A 25,850-nucleotide genomic window follows, 5' to 3' on the forward strand; every position below is an offset into this window, starting at 1 on the left:
AACTTTAAATGATGAACGAACATTGGGTTACTCTCCAAAAATTTTCGTAAGGTGTTTTATCATCATTAATAGTTAGTACAGATTCTGGGTAATTTTGAGGATAGTAAGAGAACCCGTACATTGTCAAAAACCGTTCGCCAATAGCGCTAGGCTATACCATTTTGATGAGAAGAATAAGGACTTGTAAATTGCTGTGCAATGCTGTTATTCTTGCAAAAATTTTGAAATTTGCGCTAAATATATTTCCCACCATTATTTGACCTAATATTAATCCAGTTGGTCCAATTTGTTTAAAATTATTTGACCCAATACATGGTTGGACCACCGTATTAAAACAAGTTGTAGTTTTGCTAACGAATCGCATTGAGAGGCCATAAAATATGCTGTTGCATATCATGAAAAATAGTCAATAAAAGATATTGCATATTTGATTCCAGAAAATGTCAACAAACGCCACTGTGGACTAGTTAAATTTTTCGTGTTGCCCGAACTTGAGGGTTTTTAGATATGTCAGACGTAGATATCTTACATTCTGAACACGTAGTACACTTATCGGTTGCCAATGAACCGGAAATAACCAAGCCTTTTACTGATTGATTTGCAGTTTTCTTCAATGTTTCACAATTTGCATGTGAAAACCTTGCATGCCAATTAGCAATCGACAATGTAGCAATAGATGCCACTTAGCAATCGATAGTCGGCTCTTGTGCACTATGTTTAAACAAAAAAAGACCATCTGTTTCAAAAAATAAGATTTGTTGTCCCACACCTATGTACGGATTTTGGTTAAAAATCACTGTTTTTCCTTGCTTAACTAGAAGTGAAATTGATTTAAATGAAATTTGAAGCTCGGCACATACAATGCGCGCTGGAGATTAAACGTGTACTTAGTTTTATTACGATCGTAGATTGGGAGGCAAATTTCTCCAACACCATGTACTCGCTGTTGCGTCTCATCCTCATTAGTAATAAACATCGCACTTCTGTCCCCATCCAGTATAGAAAGCGTCTTGAACATTAATTTGTCTGGAAGGAGATGGTTCGTGCATCCACGGTCCCTCGTGCATCCACGCCTTGACGGTTCCTCGAATTGTGCTGGTTTACATGCTGCTTTGCATACCACCTGTCAGCAGTGTGATTGTTACGTCCACACTTTGTACAGTACAAGCTTTTCTTGTTTGCTTGTCCAGTTTCTCCATTTTATCGTCCTCGGCCAGTTCTATGAAGCAATGGACGTAGAACTCGTATATTGTTTAATTGAGCTCCCCCCAAGTGATCGTAGATACGATATCTGCTGGAACTGTATTGCAGCTATGAATGAGTCGAAATCTTGTGGCAATGTTTTAAGAACTATGGCTATTTTCAGGTTGCCGCTGATCTTTTCATCGGCAGATTGTAGTTTGATTCTATCATCGATTCACCGTTTTTCTTGGGTGCTAGAAACTCTTGCCAAAGCACAATGATTTGGCTTGTTCGAATCTGCCCAAATGTTTTCGAAAGTATTTCCATATTTCGAACCTATTCCTGTTATTCTGAGTAATGATCATCTGCAAAGTAGCATCATTGAGGTGCATAATAATTTTTTGATCCAACTTCCTCTGAATAGCATCTCTGTTGGCTTCGCTAACTTTTTCAGATTCTACATTTAGGTTTTTATCTTCAATATAAGCTAGGAATCGTTCACACCATTCTGGAAAACTTTCGGGATTTCCATTGAAAATGAGCAGTTTATTTTGTTCGGAATCCATCAAAATTTTTGGAAATGGAAGCTTCAATTGCCCATAAACTCTTATAATAAAATGTCTCGGCGTTTTAAAATAGTAAGATTTTCTTATCATTTATTTTCTATGAAATTGGTTTAAGTCAAAATCAACAACCTTTGCTTAACTTCATTATTTTTGGTATTGTTTAACTGCTTGCAGTCAGTATTGCTGCCTTAATTTCTCGATTATTGCGGTTACATTTTCGTGTAGAGTCTTTTGATTCTAAAAAACCATGTCTGAAAATTGACCAATCACAGGCGAGTATTTCAACATACTACTTATTTATTATCTTGATTTTGTTTTTGTTCAGTAGATAAAATTTCATTCAGAGCCAATTTTTGACAGCGAAATCGCAGACTTGATTTTACGACTCGAACCAACGGATGTAAAACAATTCAACGCGCTCCAAGATAGTTTTGGCTCCCAATGATTGAACGTCATCCCGTGCAAAAATTTGAGGTTAAAACTGTCAAACCAATATGCCCTTATTAAGCAGAGTTTATCTTCAACTCACATTCCATCTGTTCTAGTCAAGTCAAGTCAAGTCAAGTCAAGTCAAGTTTTTATGACCATTAGGCAGTGCCTCTTGTCGTCATTTCAAATATTTTTTTTCCTATCTCCGTTCGAATTCGTACATGTCAATTCCAATCGCTTTCCAATGTTTGTCCAGTTTCCACTTGAATTCGTCGATGGTCTTGCTTTGCACTGTTTCCTGTGGGAAATTGTTCCAATCGAGAGGTGCTCTTATCGTGAAGAAATTTTTTCGCATTTCCAGATTTGCTTTACGTACTACTACTTTACATGCGTTACCTCTAGAATCCCTATCAATCCGCTCGAATAGTCCCGCAGTGGCATTCCTATCATAAAAACCATAGCAGGTTTCATACACTTCTGTTATTGTCCCTCTTTACCTACTGTATTCCAGCGATGATAGATTCAGTTCTTTAAGGCGTTCGTAATAGGATAGATTTTTCATACCACTAACTAGACGCGTCGCTCTTCTTTGTACGTTTTCCAAGATCTCTTGACGTTTCATCAGCCTTGGGTGCCAGATTAAGTTCGCAAATTCAAGGTGTGGCCGTATCAAGCATTTGTAGATGTTTAAAAATACTTGTTTCGTGACTTTAGTGAAGTTTTTCTTAATTACTGCTATCATGCCGTTTGCCTTATTGGCTTTTTTAGTGATGTGTGTTTCGAATGTCAGTTTGTTGTCAAGCCAGATACCCAGGTCTTTTCGAGTTGCACTTCTTTAATGTTTTCGCCATTGATTTTATAAATCTTCTCCATATCCAATTTCTTGGTTCCTTTTGTCATGTGAACACATTTGTCGATATAAATGACAAAAGACTTTGGCTTGACCAAGTTTCTAGTGATTGTAAATCTTCATGTATGCGTATTACATCCAATTTGTTTTAAATTTGACGGTATAATTTCGCATCGTCAGCAAACAGATATATTTTTGACGCTAATTTGTCCGGCATTTTGTTGATGTATATCAAAAACAGTACTGGGCCGAGTACTGAACCCTAGGGTATCCCACTTTTTACTGGCTGCCATGAGGATCTTGAGTCGTTAACTACCACTCTCTGTTGTCGTCCCAAAAGAAAGTCTGTTATCCAGTTCAAGTTTCTTCCAGTTACTCCATACTGTCTAAGAACTCCGATTAGTCTTTTGTGTGGTACCGAATCGAAGGCTTTCTTGAAGTCCAAGTATATCACGTCGACATTTTCATGTTTGTCCACTGCCCTGGTGAAGTCATCATTTACTTTCAGGAGTTGTAAGTTCAGTGAACGTCCAGATCGAAAACCGTATTGTGCATTTGTTATTAGCCCTTTTTCATTGAAAAGATCCATTAAGTGCTTTCGAACAAACTTTTCGAACAAGTTACAACATATTAATGTTAAACTGATTGGTCTATAGTTATATGCCATCGATTTTTTACCTTTTTTGAATATTGCACAAACGTTAGCCATCTTCCAGTCTTCGGGTGATTTGCTTGTCTCCCAAGAGGTTTAGAAAATAATCAAAAATGGTTTCAAGATGAATTCTTGTAATTCAAGTAGGACCCTAGGATGAATTCCATCTGGTCCAGGCGACTTTGAAGTGTCTAACCGATTGAGTTCTTCTCGGAGGTCATTCATTGTTAGCTCCAGGTTGTCATCAATGCTGGCGGTTGGTGGAGGGCTGATCTCCCAGTTACCCGGGGGTTCGTCGGTGAAAACCGATGCAAAGAAGTTTGAGAGCACTTCTGCCTCTTTGTTGTCTGTCTCAGTTAGCATACCATTTGCTTTTATTAAGACGGGGAATGCTTCTCTTATGGTAGTTTTTTGGCGCACGTAACTCCAGAACTTTTTCGGATTAGTTTTAACTTCTGATGATATTTCTTTTTCACGTGTGAGTGCCTCCGATCGCGTGGCAGATCTAACTTCATTTCGTTTTGTTCTATATTTGGTTAAATTTTCGGCTGTCTGATAATTTTTGAATGTTTTCCAGGCTTTCTTTTTTTCTTTTATCTTCATGTGCACCGCCCTTGCTAGCGGCATTTGGTTGCCACTGATGCGTATCTTAATTAAAGGCACGAATTTTTTGACTAATTCTTTCATGCAGTTTTTCACTTTTTCCCATGTATTTAACTGAGCCTTTGGATCAACTAGCTGGTTTCTTATCCCGTGGTAGTCTCCCTTTTCATAGTTTCTGCGGTTTTTACATTTCGATTCAACCCTCTTTACTGGCACATCTATCTTGACAAGGACGTGGTCACTTTTTCCGATTGGCGCCTCTAACGTGATGTCTAGATCTTTTAAGACTATATCTGACATCACAACATCAAGCAGTGATGCCTTGTCTCTGCCAGTAAGCCTTGTAGGCTCTTTGATATGATGTGTTAGTAGTGCGTCTTTTATTGCCTCTATAAAGGTGAGCTCAGTGCTATTTTCATCTTTGAATGAACTCATGGCCTCCCAATCTATCTGTGGTAGTTTTGTGTCTCCTACTATTAGTGTTGAGTCATTTGACTGTGTTTCGTTCAAAAAGGCGATCAAATTTTTTAGTTGGTGGTTATATTCTGTAGTCGAGTTTGGACTTCTACACAATACACCAAAGTTGATGATATTCCTGCCAACTTTAATTTTTAAAAACAAGTTTTCACAGAAAAAAGAATTTTTTGTGTTCAAGGAGAAATTAATGTTTTCATTAAAATAAACTAAAATTCCGCGTCCCTGATCAGATGGGTTCATATTTATTGATTCTATGTTATAGTTTTGGATTTTATGTCATACTGGATTCCATTCTGCGCGAGAATTTTTCGATTTGCCTTCCACTAGAGCGATGACATCAGGCTTGCATTTTTCTTGATTCATTCTCCACGTGATTTCGTGCAGTTTGTTCTAGAACCACGACACCTCTACAGGACCGATCAGAAGCGAACAGACGGTTTGACGCTCGTTCCATGGGCTGTTGGTAAGCAGCTCTTGTGGGATGTAACGGTAATGGATTACTTAGCTCCTAATAGGATTAGTGCCATGTCTATTTGTAACCCTGGTACGGCTGCCGCTGAAGCAGAAGAGCGAAAAAATGACAAGTATAAAGACTTAGTAGATGATAGGTATCTTTTTCATCCACTAGCTTTTGAGATTAAGGGCGCGGCCGGCCCCAGCCCAGAAATTTTTTTGAGCATGCTTTGTAAGAACCTAAGCATATGCACTGAGGAACCCAGAGCAGGCAGCTTTTTAAAACAGAGAATCTCCATGGCAATACAGATTGCGAACGCCGCTTGCGTACTCGGAACAATAAATGCGACGAAATTTTTTATTTGTAACACAATTATATTTGTACATTATATTTTCTTGTGTCGAGTTGCGTGTTCTTGTTGAAGAAACGTAACCCGTACCGAGTCTAATTGTAAGGGCATCAACACTTGTCATCTTCTTTTATCATTATCACTTCCATATCCAGAAAAATCCAAGGATTTTGACTGGAATACGTGATGAAGGGACTCCTGACTGTAACCTCGGTTACTATGATACTTTTGATCTTCTAATTAAATTTTAAATATTTTTATAATAGTTACATTTAGATAGGTATTTTGTAGCAAGTTGTTATGTTGATTAGATGGTTGCTGACAAAAGTTTTGTAATAATGATTTTTTCAGATTTTTTCAGTTTTCACAACCTATTTAAATTTCTAGCGATCAGTCGGTTCTTTTTAATGTCTTATTTTTAATTTCGCTTTTAATCGCCAACATGTTTGACCTCGAAACTTTCCGAAATTTGAACGACGAAATGAAATACGAGCTGTATAAAGACTTGATCGAAAATGTCACTTATTTTAAACGAATTATCGAAAACTTAACTGTATCAACGAAAGATGAAGAAAAAAGAAACAAATTTATTGATCTAGAAAATTTTAAAAACACGGGCAATTCGAAAATTGCAGAAAACAAATTTGAAAATGAATGGAGCAAGATTGAAACTCGGAGCAGAAATCAGAGCAAACGAAGCGAAAATAACCAAGAAAGCAAGAATAACCAAGAAATCAAAATACAAGCAACCAATATTCAAGAAGAAAAATTCGACCAACAACGAAAAAATTTACCACGAGAAGGAGAATATTCTGGCCTATTACTGGGAGACTCAATTGTTAACAAAATCAATGGTGAACAAATATCGGAAAATGTGTTGGCGAGAGGATTTGGTGGGCACAAAATTTTTGCATTGCTGGAACGCGTGAGAAACAGTAAATCGCGACATTTTAAACATGTAACTACGCTAATTGGAATAAATGACTGCCTCTCAAATGATTTCGACGCGAAGGAAGCCGTGAGTAGCTTAGAAAAACTAATTTATCTCGTAAATCATAAATTCTCCCCAGAAACAATTTCACTATGTACTGTAACTCCCCTAGGCGCTTTTAGAAAAGATTTTAATCCAAATGTACAGAAGCTAAACAAGCAAATTCTTAATTTAGTACGGAATGTAAAGGACTTGGGCGAAGTAAAATTGGATATTTCAGACATAAACAAAAATTTTAGTCAAAATACCGATGCGCTTAGCTCGGATGGTTTGCATCCTTCTGATGGGGGTGTTGAAATTTTGGTGCAAAGTTTTAGAGATTCTTTTAGAGGTTCTGATATTAATGCAAACACATGTGAGATTACAACCCGCCCCAGAATGAAGCAAACCCAACAATCATCAAATTTAGATCCAAAAACGGCAGAAATGATACAATTTTTCCAAAACGGTGCAAAATTCTTTAGGAAATACTAGTTTCGCATTTTTCTTGGTGCAAATTTTGGCGATTATTTAATTTATTTAATTTATTATGCTGAATATTAAATTTTGGTTGTTTTGTGCAATTTTTCTAATTTCCAAGGCTCAGATGGAAAATATAGAAAAAACCATTGTTTACTGGGGCTATCTAAGCTGCCATCAAAAGATATTATCATCGAAATGTGGGATAAATGAGCGGAGAGCTACCACACTGACTCATCTTTTCCTTTTGCGTTGTTACTAACCCAAAGTGGGGATGTTGAAAAAAACCCTGTTCCTATTGAAACCATTGAAACAGTCTACGGCATCTGCTCAAAAAATTGTGCAAATCTTAAATTTGTTCAATTGAATTTTCAAAGTATTATTAGAAACCGGATGCAATTGAAAAAATTTCTTGATGATATGGGCGAAAATACAATTATAGGAATTTCCGAAACGTGGCTTAAAAAAGAAGATGGTGACAATTTATGGAATCTCCACCCTAGAACGCATGCGATGTTCAGATATGATAGGCAATCAGCGGTAAAAAAGAAAGGCGGTGGCATTTTGTTAAATATACCAGTCAAATTGGCTCCGAAATTGAGGCCTGATTTAAATTTATTTGATAAAGAAAAATTTGAGTCAGTATGGGTTGAGTGCAAATCTACATTTAACATTTCCAGTAAAGAAAAAATGTTAGTTAATTTGTGTTATAATCCAAGCAGATCAAACTTTATTGATTTTTTGGAACAATTAAACCTTAACATAGATAATGCATTTTCAGTTTCTAATAAAATTACGCTTCTGGGTGATTATAACATAAATTATCTGGATAGCAAAGAAAAACAAAATTTAGATTCTATAATTATTCCATATGGATTGAAGGTTTTTTGTCCAAACGATGAGACCAGAATTAGTTCCTCAACTAAAACTCATATCGACTACGTTATCAGTGACTATGAAACAAACGGCATTGAATTTTGTTTTGATACACCTTATAAAACCGACCATTTTGCTTCATTTATTTTGACGGACATAAAATGCGGCAAAAGTTTACCGAGGTTAATTTCGACTTTCAATAAGAAAATTATCAGAAAAATGAATTTTGCAATACACTCTCCGCTCTTCCTTGGTATCTCTTATATCAATGTACAGACGCACAAAACATGTTCTCGACGACGATTTATTTAATTTCGAGTGCCCTTCAGCAACATGCTCCTATCGAAAAAAAATTGTTCGTAATTTAAACCAAAAAATGTATTGAAAACGGAATGGTTCGATTCAGAATGTCAGCAATTGTTGAATAAGAAACAGAATTCACTCAAATCATATCGCAGTCAAAGCACAAGCGATAATTGGTCAAAGTACCAGTTTTTACGTAATCAAATGAGCCAATTGATTAGAAGTAAACAACTCGATCACTCAAAAAATAGTTTTTCACTTCTCAGCACTATCCAACAAAAATGGAAATATATTAACCAAGTTAGAGGTACATGTTCTGGCAACAATCGAATTACAGTTCTACGAAATTCCTTCAGTGAAATGATAACCCAAGACAAAAAAATTGCCAATCATTTAAATTATATTTTTTCGAACTTAGGCGAATTTTTCGGCGCTAAAAAGCCTCCGAATTACAACAAATCTGCCTCTGAATCTGCACCTTTCCATTTTCAACACATTACAGTGAAGCAATGCTTTGATATGGTTCGAAAAATCAATGTTAGAAAACCTCTCGAACCTTGTACCCTACCTGCTTGGTCAATCAGTTATAGTTCCACATTTAACTTTTGTCATAAATAGTTGCTTAGATGAGAACATTTTCCCGATCGAACTGAAAAAAGCACACGTAACTCCTTTGTTTAAAAAAGATGACCCAATGGATGCAAAAAATTATCGGCCAATATCAATAACTTGTGCTTTTTCTAAAATTTTTGAAAAAATTTTACATGCCCAAATAACAGAATATCTTGACAAATTTCAAATAATGACATCATTTCAATTCGGATTTCGCAAAAATATTTCAACACAAGATGCTCTTGTTTATGTGACAGAAAGTATTCGAAATCAAATAGATGCAAAAAAAATCGTACATGCAGCTTTATTAGATCTGTCCAAGGCTTTTGATTCTATTTCGCATGAAGTTTTAATTGAAAAAATGCTTTCTCTCGGTTTTTCAAATGGAGCAAATGCTTTAATTGCTAGCTTCCTAAACAAACGTATTCAAAGAGTAAACGTCAATGGAATCTTTTCAGACTGGATTGAAATCAAACGAAGTGTCCCACAAGGAACGGTACTTGGTCCGTTGTTGTTCAATTTATATGTTAATGACATATAAGAGCGATTATATGAAGGTTGTACTTTAGTTCAATATGCTGACGACTGTATGGTTTTTTCCTCTTCTATAATTTCTGAGGATGCTTTGAAACGATTGCAAAAATCACTTAATAATCTAACGGAATTTTTTGCAGAGAACCAATTGAATCTGAATGCATCTAAATCTGAATTTATAACATTTTGTCAAAAAAATGATAGCAAAAACGTAGATACTGATACAATAGTAAATAATGGGCATTATGTAGCCAAAAAATCAGAATGCAAATATTTAGGCCTTATTCTTGATTCAAGTTTATCTTTTCATGCTCAAATTAAAACAATTCTCCAAAAAAGGCACAAGGAATTAAAACTATAGATACAATTGGACAACAACTGCCGACATTATCATTAGTTGCCTCGCTTCATTGTCTTGTTTTATCACATTTAGATTACTCAGTAATATTTTTACAACAAATTAATGCTACTTTGATGCTATCTCTAAAGAAACAGTTGAACTGGGCGTTAAAAAGAACATATTTCAGATCGAAATTTATATCTTCTTCCCTTCTTCGCATTAGCAAATCGTTCATTGGAATCGAGAAAAGAATTGAATTAAAGTGTATAACATACTTATACCAATATCTTACAAACAAAGAAGGCTTTTCAAAATACATTGAGACTACCGACTGCCAATTATAGGCTCAATAAAAGAACGAAACAAATTATTTTTGACAAACATTGTTCAACCGCTTCTCTACAAAAATCATTTTTTCATTTGACTTCTAAAAAATGGAATTCACTGCCCATAATTTTGCGCAATTTAGAAAAATCGAGAACAGGATTCAAGAAAAAATTGAAAGAATTTTACGTGAGTGAATTGAGAAACAATCCAATATGTACAAATACAAATACGTGGCGTGATTTCCGTTTTTGCTAGTTCTATATGTTTTAATTTAGTTTAATTTTCCAGACATTTTTTGAAAGAGAATCTGTATATACTCTGTATATACGCTGTATGTTTGGACTATCTATAAAATCGTTTGTAAAGTTTTGATACCAGCTCGTTCTTAATTCTTAAAACTGATGTTTTTTTAGTATCCGTAACTTCATATATTTTAATCAACCAATTTCTGAACTGTAACCGAACTTGTTTTGTTTTGTTTTGTTTTGTTTATTGCTTGTTTTCTGATGTTGTGTTTTTGTTTGATGTAACCAATGAATTTTAACCAACTTTATTATTTACACTTTGCTATACTGATGCCTCGGCTTTTTACTGTATAGTAATTCAGGTGTTCTTTCTTCTTCTTCAAAAGAAGTAGAAAGAACATGTAACAAGTTAATGAACACTAGTTACCGTGGTTTCAGACCTAGCTACGTTTGTAGCCAATCCGATCGTTTTCAGGCTCATGAACTTTGTAAAAATAACCGTTTTTAGGCCACAAAGAGAAGTTTGCCCACTCTTGCTTATATAGGAACTGCAATTGTAAATAATTTTTCCGGAAAAATTAAAAACTCAATTATCCTTTAAAATCGGGTTCGTTATCACTGTTCAGTTTTTGATCAATCCAAATAGCGAACCACCTTTTCCAACTTTAACGTGTTAGTTTTTCAGGGATCTTTTTAACAAATATGTGGCTTATGAATTTTTCAGGCTTCCATGACGAAAGAGTAGCTTATCAGGGATGGAGACATCGAACATATGCAGTCGACCTAAAAGACTTCGTAAAGACTGCAGCCCGACAAAGTTGCTGGCAAAAAATATTCCTGTTGACCAGAGCCCTTGTGCCGTTGAAGCGAGTGCCTTAAGCGACGACAAAACAGGTGCGCATATCAAAAATAAAAATTTAAAGCACGATTTGATCGATTATGTTCAAATCTGACGAAATGCGTAAAAGCAAGTCTCTTCAAGCACAGTTCACAGATATCACTAATCCGCTCTGTTTAGCAAATGGGTATTGTTAAGGCTAAGTCACTAAGTTGCTCTGTTTATTATGAGGGTTGCGTTTCCTCTTATGAATTCCACAGAAAAAGCTTGCATGAGCTCGATGAGTTCCACTGAAAGAGCTTGCATAAGCTCGCCGAGAGGATTTCGGTGTTAACTTGTGCGGGGACTCCTTGAGCTCTTCAGGCATACCAAGTGACGTAGTGCAAATGTAGTGCCTCCACCGCAATAGGAATGAAATTTATTCCGTGAGAGCTGCAATGTGAGTCATGGGCTATTGATGGTTCGCATATCGATTGAAAGTCGAATCGGTTTGAGCGCAGGGGAAGGGAAGTGAAAAAGGGAAACGCCGGAGAATCACATCGACTTAACAAGAAACAAAAACTACAGCAGTATTTGCTTTCACGCCCTACTTTTTTCGAGTTCTAAGAAAACATTCTATAATAAAAATAATAATAAAAGTCACATTTGAAGTATTCGTTGTACAGATTAGCAAGACGACATGCCAGAAATCCGAGTCGCACTTCTTCAGACGCATCTGTTTGCAGACGAAATTTCGTGTCATTTGAGCTCTTCGGTTTCCAACGTCAGTGATGCTTACATGGCTTCGCCAGTCGATGTCAACTTTTCCAGCTAGTATTTTTGCAAACAGCAGTCCAACATGAAGCTCTTGGTATAGAGACAAAGGAAGGATGTTAAGTTTCACGAGTTTGTCTTTATAGGAGATATGGCTATTGCTTGTCATGACAATCCACGAGATCGCTTTCCGCTGCACACTTTCTATGATTCCTAAGTCACGTTTTGATGGTTTCCAGATAGCTGAACCGTAGCACAGAATTGACACAACGTAACAGATATATGCATTTTTTCTGGTCGCAAAATTCGCCTTTGAGAGATTCCTTTTGAGTACGAAGAGAGCGTTTAAGGCTTTTTCTGCCCTCTTTTTTTGCGTGTTGCGTCCAAGAGAGCGTGTCGGTTATCAGGATGCCCAGATCTTTCATTACTTCAGTGGTTTCGAAGCTGTAATTGGGAAGTGCAATTGTAGCTGATCCTTTGATACAGGACTTTGCTTTTCGTCAGGTTCATAGGCAGTTTTCCTCGCACCACCTCCAAAGTCTCCTAACATCTATGTTGAGAGTTAAAGGGTTGTCTCCAACAATTTTGTAGTCGTCTGCATAAACAAATGTTGCGGACATGACACAGGACGGTAGATCATTTATGAAGGCTTGGAAAAGAAGCGGCCCGAGTATAGAGCCCTGGGGATCGCCGCTGAAGACTTCCAGCTCTCCGCAAATTGTGTCATTCAGCCTCACTGTTTGCTTCCGGTTCGAGAGGTAGCTGTGTATCAGAGATAAACAATTTCCTCCAATTCCAGAAGTCGATAATTTCTCCATGAGGATTCCGTGCGAGACTTTGTCAAAAGCCTTTTCAAAGTCCAAGTAGAAGGTGTTCAGGTAGTTGCAGTTTGGCAAATCTAGGCAGCTAAAGATACTCTATTAGGTTTGTTATCGTCGATCGTTTAGGTCTAAAACCGTGTTGGTCTGGTGTTAGGGTTGGGTAGACAATTGGGGCCAGTTTCTCAAATATTAGTTTCTCAAGCAGTTTTGACACTGCTGAGAGCAGGCTGATCGGCCTGTAATTTGATACGTCTTGTTTATACCAGTCTTTGAAAATTGGTGCGATTTCGCTGATCTTCCATTTTGTTGGAAATATCTCTTTACTTGCAATCAAGTTGAATAGTAAGTGAAGTGATTTTGGTAGTGACTTTGAGAGGTTTTTCAGAAGAGTATTAGCAATCATGTCTGGTCCATTTGCCTTATTTACGTGCAGCTCGTTCAGGTTAAGTTATTTTATCGATAGTGAAATTGATACTGTTTAGAAGAACGTTATCTTGTCGTTCTGCTTTCTCAACGTTGGCGTTTCGTGTGAAAACTGATTGAAAATATATGTTAAACAATTCAGCTTTTTGAGCGTCTGTATTGGCTATTTTTTGATTTAGGAAGATCTCTGAAGGGATCATGCGAGACTTGGTGATTGATTTCAGATATCGTTGTATTTCGCTGAATTTCCCATTCTCAAAAAGCATTTTTTCGTGGAGATGCTGGTCATTTTGAAGGGACAGTGTTAGTTCAGTTTGCAGATTTTCAATTTTGCCTTCGTTCGATGGGGTAGGTTTTCGCTGATTTTTAAGTTGGAGTATTTAATTTTTTTATAAGGTTGTAGGAATCGCTTCCCACCCAAGGAGCTAGTTCAGACCTGTGTTTTGTAGTGATAGGTAGCAGGTCCTGTAGTATTTCGTATAACCACTCATACCAATGATCGAGCATCAGCTCAACGTTGCTCAAGCAAAATGGTTGGAAGGGGTGTTGACGAATGAATTCATTCAGTTCTTCCCAGTTTGCTTTCTTGTACGCTTACTTGTTTGCTTACTTGTTTTTGTTTGATGGCTGGTGTCTTTTTATGAACAGGTCGGTAATCAAATGAGACTTTGGTATGGAGTGGCAAATAGTCGGAACTGAATAAACTTCTCAGACGGTTGTCATGTTTTACGCTGGTGACAAATTGCGGTTTGTTACTAAGGAGAACGTCTAGTGATTTTCCATCTGGGGTTTTTATTAGTTGTTGGAAGTTTGACTCACAGAGTTCGTCAAGGATTGACTGCTCATCTAGAGAAGTTGAAGTCCTTGAAGGCCAGTGTGTACAGTTAAAATTTATATCTCCAACTATATACGAACAAATTGCACTTTGTTCGAATTGCTTACGCCTCAGGAACTTTAGGAGTTCGATTAGATCTGAGATGTCCCATGTGTAGGTACTGTTTGAAGGAGAGCTGTAGATGCAGCATATTAAAATCGGCTTGTTCAGGGATATGCGGATGATAACACAATCTTGAAACGCGGAATTGATTTGGCTACTTGGAATGTTACGGTTTACTGCTATGAGTACGCCACCATGTTTTGTCAAGCCTTTGTCACTCGGTCTGTCATTTCGGTGGATAACATAGTATGTCAGAAAAAGTGCAGCGTCGCCGATGCTTTCTGTCAACCAGGTTTCAGTTAGGCAGATGACTTGATAAGCGTTTTTACTTGGACAGCATTAGAGAAGGTTGTCCGCCGTTGATACTCAAGAATACTTCTGACATTGTAAAAAAGGATATTCATCGTCGCTGCTAGTCAATTGGGTGCTTCGGGATCTGGGAGTTTCTATCCACTTTCCACCTTTCCGAATGTACAGAGTTGCATTGTGGACTCTTATGTCCTTTCTGTCTACAGATTTGTCGCTGATAAGTTGCCTTCTTCTGACGAGGGCAAGGTTTTCTTGATCAGCTTCTTACTTCGTCAGTTGTCGGCTGAGGAAAAATGGTTGAGGGGAGTTTTTCAGTTTCCTCGCAGATAGCAATATCATTCGTCGTTGGTATGCATTGGGCACTTTTAATAGGGTTGTTCTTGTCTTGTTCTCGTCATATCGACCCAGGCGTATGACATCGCCAATTGAGGCATTGACATCCATATGGGTCAAGACTTTTTGAACTTCGGCGAGATCGTGTTCTTGGCGCAACCTTGCTTCCTTCTCCGTTGATTCAGGGATTCCTCGTATGCGAATTCCATCGAGTTCCTCGGCGGGTTTCGGTGGCGGTTTTTGGCGACTGGCAATTGAGCTAGGTTGGGTTGGATAATCTGAATCAGGTTGTTTTGTGGTTAGCAGCGTTTTGATTTCGGTCACTGTTTTTTTGACGTCAGTCATTTCGTTTTCCAGGGTTTTCATTTGAGTTTCTCGAAGTTCTTTTGAGGTTGTAGTTTCATGGGCAGCCTGGGTCAAATTATCTTGACGTTTTTCTTCAACGCATTTGTTGCATATCAATAGATCATTTTTTCCTAATGTTGGTACTCCATTGACAGCGGCTTCACCTAGACCAGTGCAGTCTTCATTCAGGTGCATTCGACAACCACAGCAAAATCAGTCGAAAGAGCTTTCATTTTTAAGGATTTTCTCGCAGCACGTACTACAAGAATCAGAGACTGACTTGACCCGATTTCGGGTGTTATGTTTAGACATCTTAAAATCTTAAAAGGGGCTCAGAGCCAGAGACTCGATGAGCAAGCCTGTTGAGATATTAAGGTTTAAGACTCAGATTTGCGTACCTGTTTAGAATTTTCGCCGTTTAGCTTCTCGCCAGCCGTTCGACGCTTCGCGCCGCGTGTTTTGAAGATTCTATTGAAGTCGGGAAAATAGTGCAGCACAGTAGCTAGAGTCCTCGACTCTATGTCAGCAGCCTGGTGCAGTTTTCGGTATTCGGCAATAAACGATTCGTCAATTTTTTCGGAAGCACTGAAAATGTGCTTGGTCACGTCAATGACGTAACTGTCTAATGAATTAAGAAGATCGTCGAATTGTAGAGAGCACCTTTGCGTTGACAGGTAACGATGCAAAAGAGGTTTGGAATAGTCTTAAGGGTCGCAATCAGTTCTTCGATTGTTTGGGGTATGTTGCCTTTTTTCGGGTGCGATGTTATTGTGTTGTTTAATAAATCGTGCCAGAGAACAATTTTGCAGTTCCTGAGAGGGGTTGATGTAAGGTAATCGAGGCAGTAATATGACGTGCTAGGGTCAAGGCTCAGTCCAGGGAAAGAGTGAACAGGATCAGCAAGCTTATCTTGTTCCGATTGTTCAAGTTTATTGATGGAATGGTAAAGAGAACTTGCACCTACTATTTTGATCATAAGGTATAGAGACTAAGAAAAATAAATAAACAAATTTGGAATGAACTCAGCTGATTGGGAATTGGGATGGTGAACACAGTAAGTCGGGAGCCGCCCAGAGTGTAGTTCCACCCAGTGTCCAGTGATAAGTAATCCAGAAAATATCGTCGTGATCAAACTTTTCAACAATTCAACATTGACTACTGGGGCCACCACGGCTGCCCCTTGTATTCATTTTTAACTGAAACTATTCAATAAGTTTATCGCAACATTCATATAAGAAAGACATTCCTGGACCCATTCTAAGTTATTCCGAAACAAAACTAAAACAAAATTTGACATTTATGAAATTAGTTCATCTAAACGTTCGAAGCATAAGCGGGGAAAATCAAAAGCATCGAAAGTTTCTTGAAACTATCTGGGGAAAATACAATCTCACACCCGATTTTCCCTCAAACTAATTGATGATTGAACCGAGTTATCAGTTTTCAGACAAGATAGGTCGAACAAATAATCCAGAGGTGGCGGTTTTTATGAATATCTAAAAAAACTCAATCTTGCGTTAAGAGATGACATACATCTTAATAACAGCATTACTGAGAGCTTTTCGGTAGAATTTAAACTTATGTGCTCATCAAAATAAACGCGCTCTTTTGAACCTTTCCTATTCGCCAAACACTAGACACGCCGATCTTGCCTTGAAAATTTAACCTGTGACATTGAATTCATAATCAGAAAACAAATCCATTGTCTTAATGGGAGTTTACGCATACCGTCTTTGTATACTGTCTTAAAGCCCTTGTCTTAATGGAAGATTATGCATAAGTTTTCACGGCTAAAATTAAGCTTAAATAAGCTATTCTAAGCCTGCAAGCTGACTTATCAGCCAGAAATTAGGCCAAAAATCGAAAATTTCGGACCTTTTTTTTTCGACACTTTGAAGGTCGTTCCAATCACGGCTGAAAGGGCTGTAATATGATATATAACTCGACCCATTCCGATGATTTTATGTGGTACCTGTTTTTGTGTGGAAAAGAAAAAGAAACAAACTAAATCACACCTGAATACAAAGTTTCTCCGCTTTTTTCAAAGGGTCGGAACAATTAAGATTTATTTCCAATTAACTACAATAATTTTTTTCTAAATGATTTTTCCCCCAAGCCCTGGTCCTTATAGTGTTACCTTGAAGCGCTTCAAATTTAACAGAAATGTTAAATTTAACTTAAATTTGTGTAATTTATCAGCAGTTAAGTGTTAAATTTTGGTTTTGAGTATCTGCTTTGTTTGAGTTATCATGTATATTTTAACCTTCACTGAGTCATCGGTGAAGAATAATCAAGAATTTAGTGAAAGCGCTATAAATTTTGTTTGCGTTTTAACGGCTTTCTCTGTCCTTTGAGCTTTCAAGAGGAATACCGACCTGCGAACTGAACGACATCCGATATATCTCTCGGGCATAGAAATTTCCTCGTCATTTGGAAAGCGACTAAATAACAAACTCAGTAATACTCAGAGCAACCTTCAGAGACCTCACATAAATAAATTGAGACACGGCATGGTGATAGGAGTGAGATGTGGTCGCGTTTTCTTTTTTTTGGTCATGTTTTCGCGAATTTCGTAACGAGCAGATATTGCTAAAATGAGATAGATATGATAATATCTTCAAGAAAATCAGTTTAAGCTTGTTTACTTATGTAAACGTGTTTTTTATCCATGTAGGGTGTGTGTGAATGTGCTTGAGTATCTACGCTGAATGAAATATAAGTTGTGCTATTGTAGTTTTGATTATTTTACAGAAAAGGGGTCCTTGAACAGCCCTGGGGCCGCAAGGAGAAATCTAGCTCACAAGAAGTGGACATTGGCCGAGAAAATTGTGTTCTTCGAAGGACTTAGAGAAGTCAGTATACTTAGATAAAACGGGGGTTCTTAAAGAAACAAAGTAGAAGTGTTTCTGAATGGTATAATAAATTTAAAAAGGTAACTAAGTGTTTGAATAGAATCATGTTGAATGAGTATTCCCCTAAACTGGCTTGGTATACCCCATCTTTAGAAATACCCTTCGAGGCAAAAACTAAATTATTTATTAGTTGTTTATTTAATAATGTAAATTTGGCACTATTTGTAATGCATTTTATCGTTTGTTCAGAATGGACGTTGTTTCGACAAAATTGCCAAACTGTTCGAGCAGAAGTCAAAAAACAAGCCGGAAATCAACAACAGAGATACGGGTCAATGTCGCTACTTCTTCACGAGATCAATCAAGAGAATCATATCATTCCCACAGATCAAATTGGAGTGTGGTGCGTTTTTTTATTCCCAGAAATATTTTTTCAATGAGAATAATGAAACGGGGGATGGGAGAGGAGCTGTTCAGTGCTGAAAATTGCTTCATAGAGAAGTCACGTTTATCAAGAAATGGTGTTTTTAGATATTTTGACAGTTGTGCATAGTTATGTTATGAACAAATTTAGAGCTATTTTTTCAGCAGTTTCCATCGTTTTCAACATAATTACGCTAGTGAGCAGCTAGTGTTTTAGTAAAAACCTTCTTTTTTGTCTAACCCAACTCAGAAATAAAAGTAATCATTAAAAGTTTACTTCTGTCCCTTTTTGCTATAATCACGATTTCATGATGATGGACTAAGCGTCCCTGGCTGAGTGGTTAGTGCGTGAGACTCGTAGTTTCTAGGTCGTAGGTTCGCGTCCGAGACGTCGCAGAATTTTTTACTAATTCTAGGCTTATTTTTACTGTTTCTTATTGCACTTTTCAGAACTCTAGAGCTGCTTTCTTGTCGTGTTCTGGCCTCTGTGTTGCATAATTGTTTTCAACCTAGTGAAGGTTCAGTTGCGTCATATCATTGATTTAGGAATTCGGAAACGGTACATGGAAGTCCTGGCTCTTGTCAACTACGGCGAAATTTTAAGAAAAACACATCGTGAATTGAACAAACGATCTGCAGAAAACTTGAATGAAATGATTCACAAAGGGTTAGTTAGCATTACGGCATTAGTTATAAGTATTTTTTTAATGAACAAAATAGCTTTTAAAAATTATTGTTCGATAATTTTGTCTTCCAGGTTTTCAGTTTTGAAGTTGCCTGGCAGAATGGTACGACTGAAAACTCCGATGTGTCCGGTAGTTAAGCGGTTCACCAGTAAGTTAAACTGTTTTGAATGAAGAACAATTAACTCGAATGATGATTATAAACACCAGTAATAAAATTTTGAATGTTGCAGAAAACAGAGACGTCTACTCTTTTGTACAACTACCTCAAAGTGTCACTTTCGAATTCACTCCGCAGAATGCACATGAGTTGAATCTTCTCCGTGATAGCAAAATAGAAAACCCGTTTATTAGGTTAGTCTCAGTTTTTTGATTCGGCGTTGCATTAGTCAGTTAGTTGTACAAGAATGTGTTAAAGCATGTTCTTACATATTAAAAAATGTTACATGGCGCTATAGTACGATTTGATTTTCAGTGAAAATGAACGCAGTGTAGTGAATTTTTTTGTTCCGGCCACTGAACGTAGAGAGGAACCATGTCTTTGGGTTCTTCAGGAATTATGTATTCGTAGTTTTCAGCGCATTTTGTTTTTCCTGTCATATATATATATATATATATATATATATATATATATATATATATATATGACAGGAAAAACAAAATGCGCTGAAAACTACGAATACATAATTCCTGAAGAACCCAAAGACAAATATATATATATATATATATTTGTACTCTGAAGTATCGTTTTTACTCTCAAGTTTTGGTGGCTTAATTGCCACATCACCGTTTTTTTTGTGATTGTACTATTACAGTTGTTTCAAGTGTTGTTCTTAAAACTTTTGTAAAATCTTTTTTTTTCGGCTCAACTGGTGTCTGCTCAAATATTGTCAGCTTTGTTTCCGCTTCCAAAATTTTGTTCCGTTGCTAATTTAAAATTCAAATTTTTTGCTTGGTATGTTTACTAGAATTCCTGTTTGATAAAAAACAGTTATGAAAATGTATAACACTGGATTTTTTTATTTCTTTTTTTTTTATTAAAACGCTTTGAAATTTTAATAGTTTGGGCAACTCAAAAAAATACTCTACCGATGTTTAAAAATAACCGCCTATTTCCGTTGAGTGGTGAATATTTGTGGGAATAAGGTTTGACCCACTTTTTTAAATTTTGGTTTCAGTGAATAGAAATGATTTAAAAAGCTCCTTCGAAAAAGTGGTATCGCCCAAATTTTTTACTCATAAAGTTGTGTCCCTCGGAATAGTCAATTTTTTCATTTTTTGCCCATTTTCAAAAATCTTTTCGACTTTTCTCAAAACTAACCTCCTAATTTGAGATTGTGGTTTCAATGGTGGTCGTGAGAAGCTCACCGTGCATTAGCGGCTACTCACTAATGTTTTTTTTTACACAAAAAGTTGTCGCCCTCGGTAAAGTCAAATTTTAGATTTTTGACCCTTTTTTCAAACTTTTGTTTTTCTCAAAAACTAACCTAATTTGAGATTGTGGTTTCAATGGTGGTTGTGAGAAGCTCCCCGTGCATTAGCGACTACTCACAAATGTTTTTTTTTACACAAAAAGTTGTCGCCATCGGTAAAGTCAAATTTTGAATTTTTGACCCTTTTTCAAACTTTTGTTTTTCTCGAAAACTACCCTCCAATATCTGAGATTTTGGTTCAATCCAAAGAACTGGTTTGGATGGAATCTTTTGCATACGCGACTACGCCCAATTTTTTTGCACAAAAGTTTATGACCCTCGGAAACTTCAAATATTTTCATCGAGGACACAATCACGTGACACAATTTCATGGAGACCTCTCATTCCGGAGTTTATAACTCAGTCTGTAATTGTAAATCTGCTTACAGTTTCGGCTTGATGTATTTACTACACTTCCGAGAGCAAGTGTCTTGTAATCGGGAACTAAACTTTTCCCGTAAACCACTTTTCTTACAAATCTCTCTAGTTTGCTTGTTCTTAATCCCGCAATTCACTATTCATTGTTAATGAACCTTATCATCTTTCAGGGTACTTCCCATTTCCAGATTCCTTCATTTTCGAGATTCCTTCAGTATGCATGTAATTTGAAAAAAATCGGAAAAAAAATTTAAGTTTCGGACTTTCGTTTGTCCGCTCAAGTTTTGTCAACTTAGGTGCCTAAGCACGGATTTCTGGTGCTGCGAGCAGGTATCGTGGTGGTTGTAAGTCTCGGTCTTTGTAGTTTCAGAGGGAGTTGAGTTTTAGGGGTACTTGAAACTTGAAAACAATGTTTTCATAAAATTAATAATTTTTTCAGGTCAAATAGTGTCTGCTCAAAGTTTGCCGGATTTGTTCTGCTTCGTAAGTTTCGTTCCGTTTCTGACTCAAAATTTGAATGTATTGCTTGGTAGGTCTGCCTAGATTTGATAAACACTGGTATTATGAAAATGTAGGGTTAGAATTTTAATTTTTTCAGACGCTCAGCAAAATTTTTTCACTTTTTGCGAAATTTTATTTTCACCGTAATGTCTACATACAGTCTTCGAATATTGGGCCCATATTTTTACACCGAAGACTTTAGTCAAGGTGTTATGGTATCGTGTAACGGGTTTTTTTTTAATGTTGTCTGTTGTCAAGTGTCGACAAATAACGTCCACAGTTATCAATTATCATGTGGGCTGGACTATATCGCGCTATGTCACGTGATTGCGTATGTTTTTTTCTTTATTTGTTCATCTTTATTTATATATTTATTTGTGTTAGTAAGATTTTTAGTTCTACAACGTTTATTCAGGCTCTTTGTCGATATAGCAAAATATTGGTGTATACATGTGTTAGTACAATTTTAGCTCTAGAATTGTTATTTCAGGCTCTTCGTCAATATAGCAATATTTTAGCGTATACATGTGTTAGTACCATTTTTAGTTCTCGAACTGTTATTTTATGATCTATGTCAATATATCAAAATTTTAGTGTATACATGTGTTATTACGATTTTTAGTTCTCGAACTGTTATTTCATGATCTTTGTCAATATATCAAAATTTTATTGTATACATGTGTTAGTACCATTTTTAGTTCTCGAACTGTTATTCCATGATCTTTGTCAATATAGCAAAATTTTGGTGTATACATGTGTTAGTACGATTTTTAGCTCTAGAACTGTTATTCCATGATCTTTGTCAATATAGCAAAATTTTGACGTATACATGTGTTAGTACGATTTTTAGCTCTCGAACTGTTATTTCATGATCTTTGCCAATATAGCAAAATTTTGGTGTATACATGTGTTCGTACGATTTTTAGCTCACGAACTGTTATTTCAGGCCCTTTGTCAATATAGTAAAATTTTGGTGTATACATGTGTTAGTACGATTTTTAGTTCTAGAAGTGTTATTTTATGATCTTCGTTGATATATCAAAAATTTAACCTATACATGTGTTAGTACGATTTTTAGTTCTAGAACTGTTATTTCAGGCTCTTTCTCGATATAGCAAAATTTTGGTGTATACATGTATTAGTACGATTTTTTGTTCTAGAACTGTTATTCTTCAATTATTAGTTGTTCAAGTTGTTTGGTTTTTGCTTCAGTTTCTATGCCTTCGGTGTATTGCGCGTAGCGCCTATGTTTTGATTTTTCTTTGTTTTCTCATAAATTAACATCTCAAATATTTTGGTTTCAATACATATAGGTTTTGGTTTCAATGCATATGAAGGCTCGTGGAAAGCTCCTCTGCATTAGCGTTACGCTGAGTTTTTTAAATTCAATAGCTATTGCCACCGCAAAATTCTTTTTTTTTTTTAAATTTTTGTTCTTTTTGGAAACTGTTTCACGTTTTGTCAAAAATTAACTTCTGCATAAGCAACTACGCCCAGATTTCTCAACACAAAATTTATAGCCCTCGGAAAAGTCAAAATTTTGATTTCTGATCGTTTTTTGAAACTATTTGACTGTTCTCAAAAACTACCCCGCCAAATCTGATATTTTGGGTTGAATTGACAAACAAATTTTATAAATCGATTCTTCTGTTTGTGTTGCTCTGCCCATGTTTTTTTTTGAAAAAGCATATTTCTCGGAAATGTCGAATTTTTGATTTGTTGACCGGTTTTTGGACTTCTGGATAACTATCCTGTCGAATCTGATATCATAAGTTTGATCAGAACAACAGGTTGTTCAAAGGCTACCTTCATAATTGGCTACGCCTTTTTTTAAACAAGTGATGGTCTTTAAGCAAGTTAAAGTTTTGAAACTTTGACTGTTTTTGGAAACTTTTTGACTTTACTCGAAAACTTTCGTGTCAATTCTCAGATAAGTAAAAGGTTCAATCGGGAAATTTGGTTTAGGGAATCTTCTCTACTTGAGCAGCCACGAACTGTTTTGTTGCAGAAATAGTTAGGATTTCGTCGGATAGTCAACTTTTTGAACTTCGTTTTTTAAAAAAAAACTTGAGTTTTCTTACATTAATTTCTTTTATGCATTAATTCTTCCAATTTTTGCTCGAATCAGAATGCAGCTCTACGGATCTACCAATCTGAAACCCTTGACAAACAGTTCTGCTATATGGGTGACATAATGTCCGGTGAAAGTGACGCAATATGTGTATCATTGATTAGATAAGCAGCTTTCTGGACGAAATTGCTGCTGAATAAAGATTTTGATTTGATTACATGGTACCATATGTACGGATATTGTCCCATTTTTTAGTTTCAGAGAAAAATCAGCAGCAGGCCTCAATCTAACCTCGCTACAATGGAAAACGGACAATTAACGCATTAGCAAATAGTAGTACTTCAGTCTCAAATTTACTTTTTCGCGGTTTGACTTCAAATTTTCTGATAATTTTTTTCAAGTTCTGTTCATTTCCTATGTTAAAAGGAAGATAAAGTCCACTATTGAACAAGGAAAGTGCAATGGCCGCGAGCTCGTGATCTACTTCCAATTTCGAAAATAGATTTTAGTTATTCGTTTCCACAGCGAAATAAAGAAATACCTTATGATCTTTTGCAAATTGGGTTTATTTCAACAAAAAAGTGTTAGTTGTTATCTAAAAGCTCAGAGGTTTGAGGCCATCTATTTTTTTCTACGAAAGCCGAGATATTTTCAAAGCAGCAAGACAGTATTTTAAGCGATGAACCGGAATCCGGTTCCGGAATTCCTGCAGTTTTCGGCTAATTCCCGAATCCGATTTAAAAATTTCGGAATTTTGCCAAAGATTTTACTAGCCAACGTAAAATATGTGCGTATTATGCAGCCGCTGTAAATTACAGAACGCACATCAAATTGTTTAAGCTTTATTCCCGTCAAGGAAAACATTACTCTTTGCACTAAAAACGAATTTCCGACTCAGTTATAAATTACAAGATGGCGAATAGAAAAAGAAAAATTAAGTTGAAAAAGTTACTCAAAATATCTTGAAAAAAAAGCAGCAAAAAAGGTATCCACAAACTTAGCCAACATGCAGTTGGAGGATTCAATGAACGCAAGAAAACAGAAAAAATCTTAGATGTGTAACCATAATTGATTTTGCCTCAATTCCTGAATCAGAAATTTCGGCAACTCAAATCCGGTTACATCGAGTTTTTTTTTCTGTTTTCTTGCGTTCATTGACTCTTCCAACTGTCTATCGGTTAGGTTTGTAGATAGTGTTTTAATTTTTTAAAGTTCTGAGTAATAATTTTTTATCTTAATTTTTCTTTTTCTAGTTGGCATCTTTTAATGCATTGTGTTTTATGCACACAAGTATCGGGAATTTCTGCTGTTCCTATGTGAAACATGTTTCAACCGTCAAAGACTTTTGAAAGCTTTGGGATTATTATCTTCCCAGAAAAGCGAAGACAAAATAGAGTTTCAAAATTGAGCAAAACTGGACTCCTTATTTTGTGTTTAGGTTAACAGTGCCAATTACGAAGAGCTTCAAATCGGTCTTGAAGTTTGTGGAAGACAGAACAAAGTACAGAGCTTATCAAAACGTAATTAACGATTTCATAAGAGAAATTTGTAGTTATCAATTAACTCCTCGCTACTTCAGTATCTGGCAACACTTGTTACTAACTTCAGTTCCGTCAAGTGGCAGAACAGTGCAGACCTTTGGTGACAGAACCGACATTGATGTGCCGCCTCCATCCGCTTCTCCTGACAACTGTAAGTTCTGTGGAAGAGACAGACAAGGTATACACCCCACCCTCCTTCAACGGGGCTGAACAGATGCTGGCACAGGGAATTGGACTAGAGCAGGGTTCAGCTGCAGCTACAAGTATCAGTAGCACTACTTATGCAAATGCCATCACAGCGAATGCGGGAAGTTGTAGTGCGTCAAGTAATACTCAAAGTGTGAAAGAGGTTACAACAGAAATAGTGGCATCGGGAAGTGTCGAGTTGGAATCGAAACTGGAGAACAAAGAAGGAAGCTCTGAGGCACAGCATAATAGAATACAAAGTCCGCAAGGTTAGTGATTTCAATCAGATAGAGCGTTCTTGAGTTAGAAGCTCATTCTTTGCTAGTTCTTGAATTAAAGGAGGTACTAACTAAGGCAGCATTGATATTATCATGTAAATGAGTGTTTCTCAATTCGATCGAACTTTCATTTAGATCGGACAAATTTCAACGTTGTTGAAGCATTGACGCCAGCAATACAGAAATCTGAAGCCGAAAACTCAACGCCGCCAGTCCTTTCCAATAAGAATATCCTCTTATCATGTAAACAGGAACAGTCATCAAGCCTAAATAGCCAACCTGTTAATACGACTTCTAGAAGCAGTAGTTTGAATGGCCAGCAAACTTCTCCTATCAAGAGTTCAACTGTGATACAGAGAGGGCCTGATCTATTCAGGCCTCAGATTATTTACGTGGTACCTGCAAAAAGTGAGTTTCTGTGATATATCAAAATCTAAATACTCAAAACTACTAGTAA

The 25,850-nt window shown here is 36.5% G+C and overlaps 1 protein-coding gene across 1 annotated transcript in view; it reads left to right on the plus strand.

Moving 5' to 3' along the window:
• Positions 1–25,850, plus strand: part of LOC134844638 (uncharacterized) — a 564,381-nt gene that overhangs the window by 531,021 nt on the left and 7,510 nt on the right. Inside the window, exons 2-10 of the mRNA XM_063861429.1 lie at positions 10,972–11,143; positions 17,760–17,860; positions 18,110–18,263; positions 18,830–18,950; positions 19,041–19,117; positions 19,200–19,320; positions 24,827–24,908; positions 24,997–25,384; positions 25,529–25,801. Coding sequence (XP_063717499.1) covers positions 11,005–11,143; positions 17,760–17,860; positions 18,110–18,263; positions 18,830–18,950; positions 19,041–19,117; positions 19,200–19,320; positions 24,827–24,908; positions 24,997–25,384; positions 25,529–25,801 — 1,456 coding nt within the window. The 5' untranslated portion in view covers positions 10,972–11,004. The remainder of the gene's footprint in view (positions 1–10,971; positions 11,144–17,759; positions 17,861–18,109; positions 18,264–18,829; positions 18,951–19,040; positions 19,118–19,199; positions 19,321–24,826; positions 24,909–24,996; positions 25,385–25,528; positions 25,802–25,850) is intronic.

Source organism: Symsagittifera roscoffensis, chromosome 4, assembly GCF_963678635.1.
Source record: "Symsagittifera roscoffensis chromosome 4, txSymRosc1.1, whole genome shotgun sequence".
NCBI lineage: Eukaryota > Metazoa > Xenacoelomorpha > Acoela > Convolutidae > Symsagittifera > Symsagittifera roscoffensis.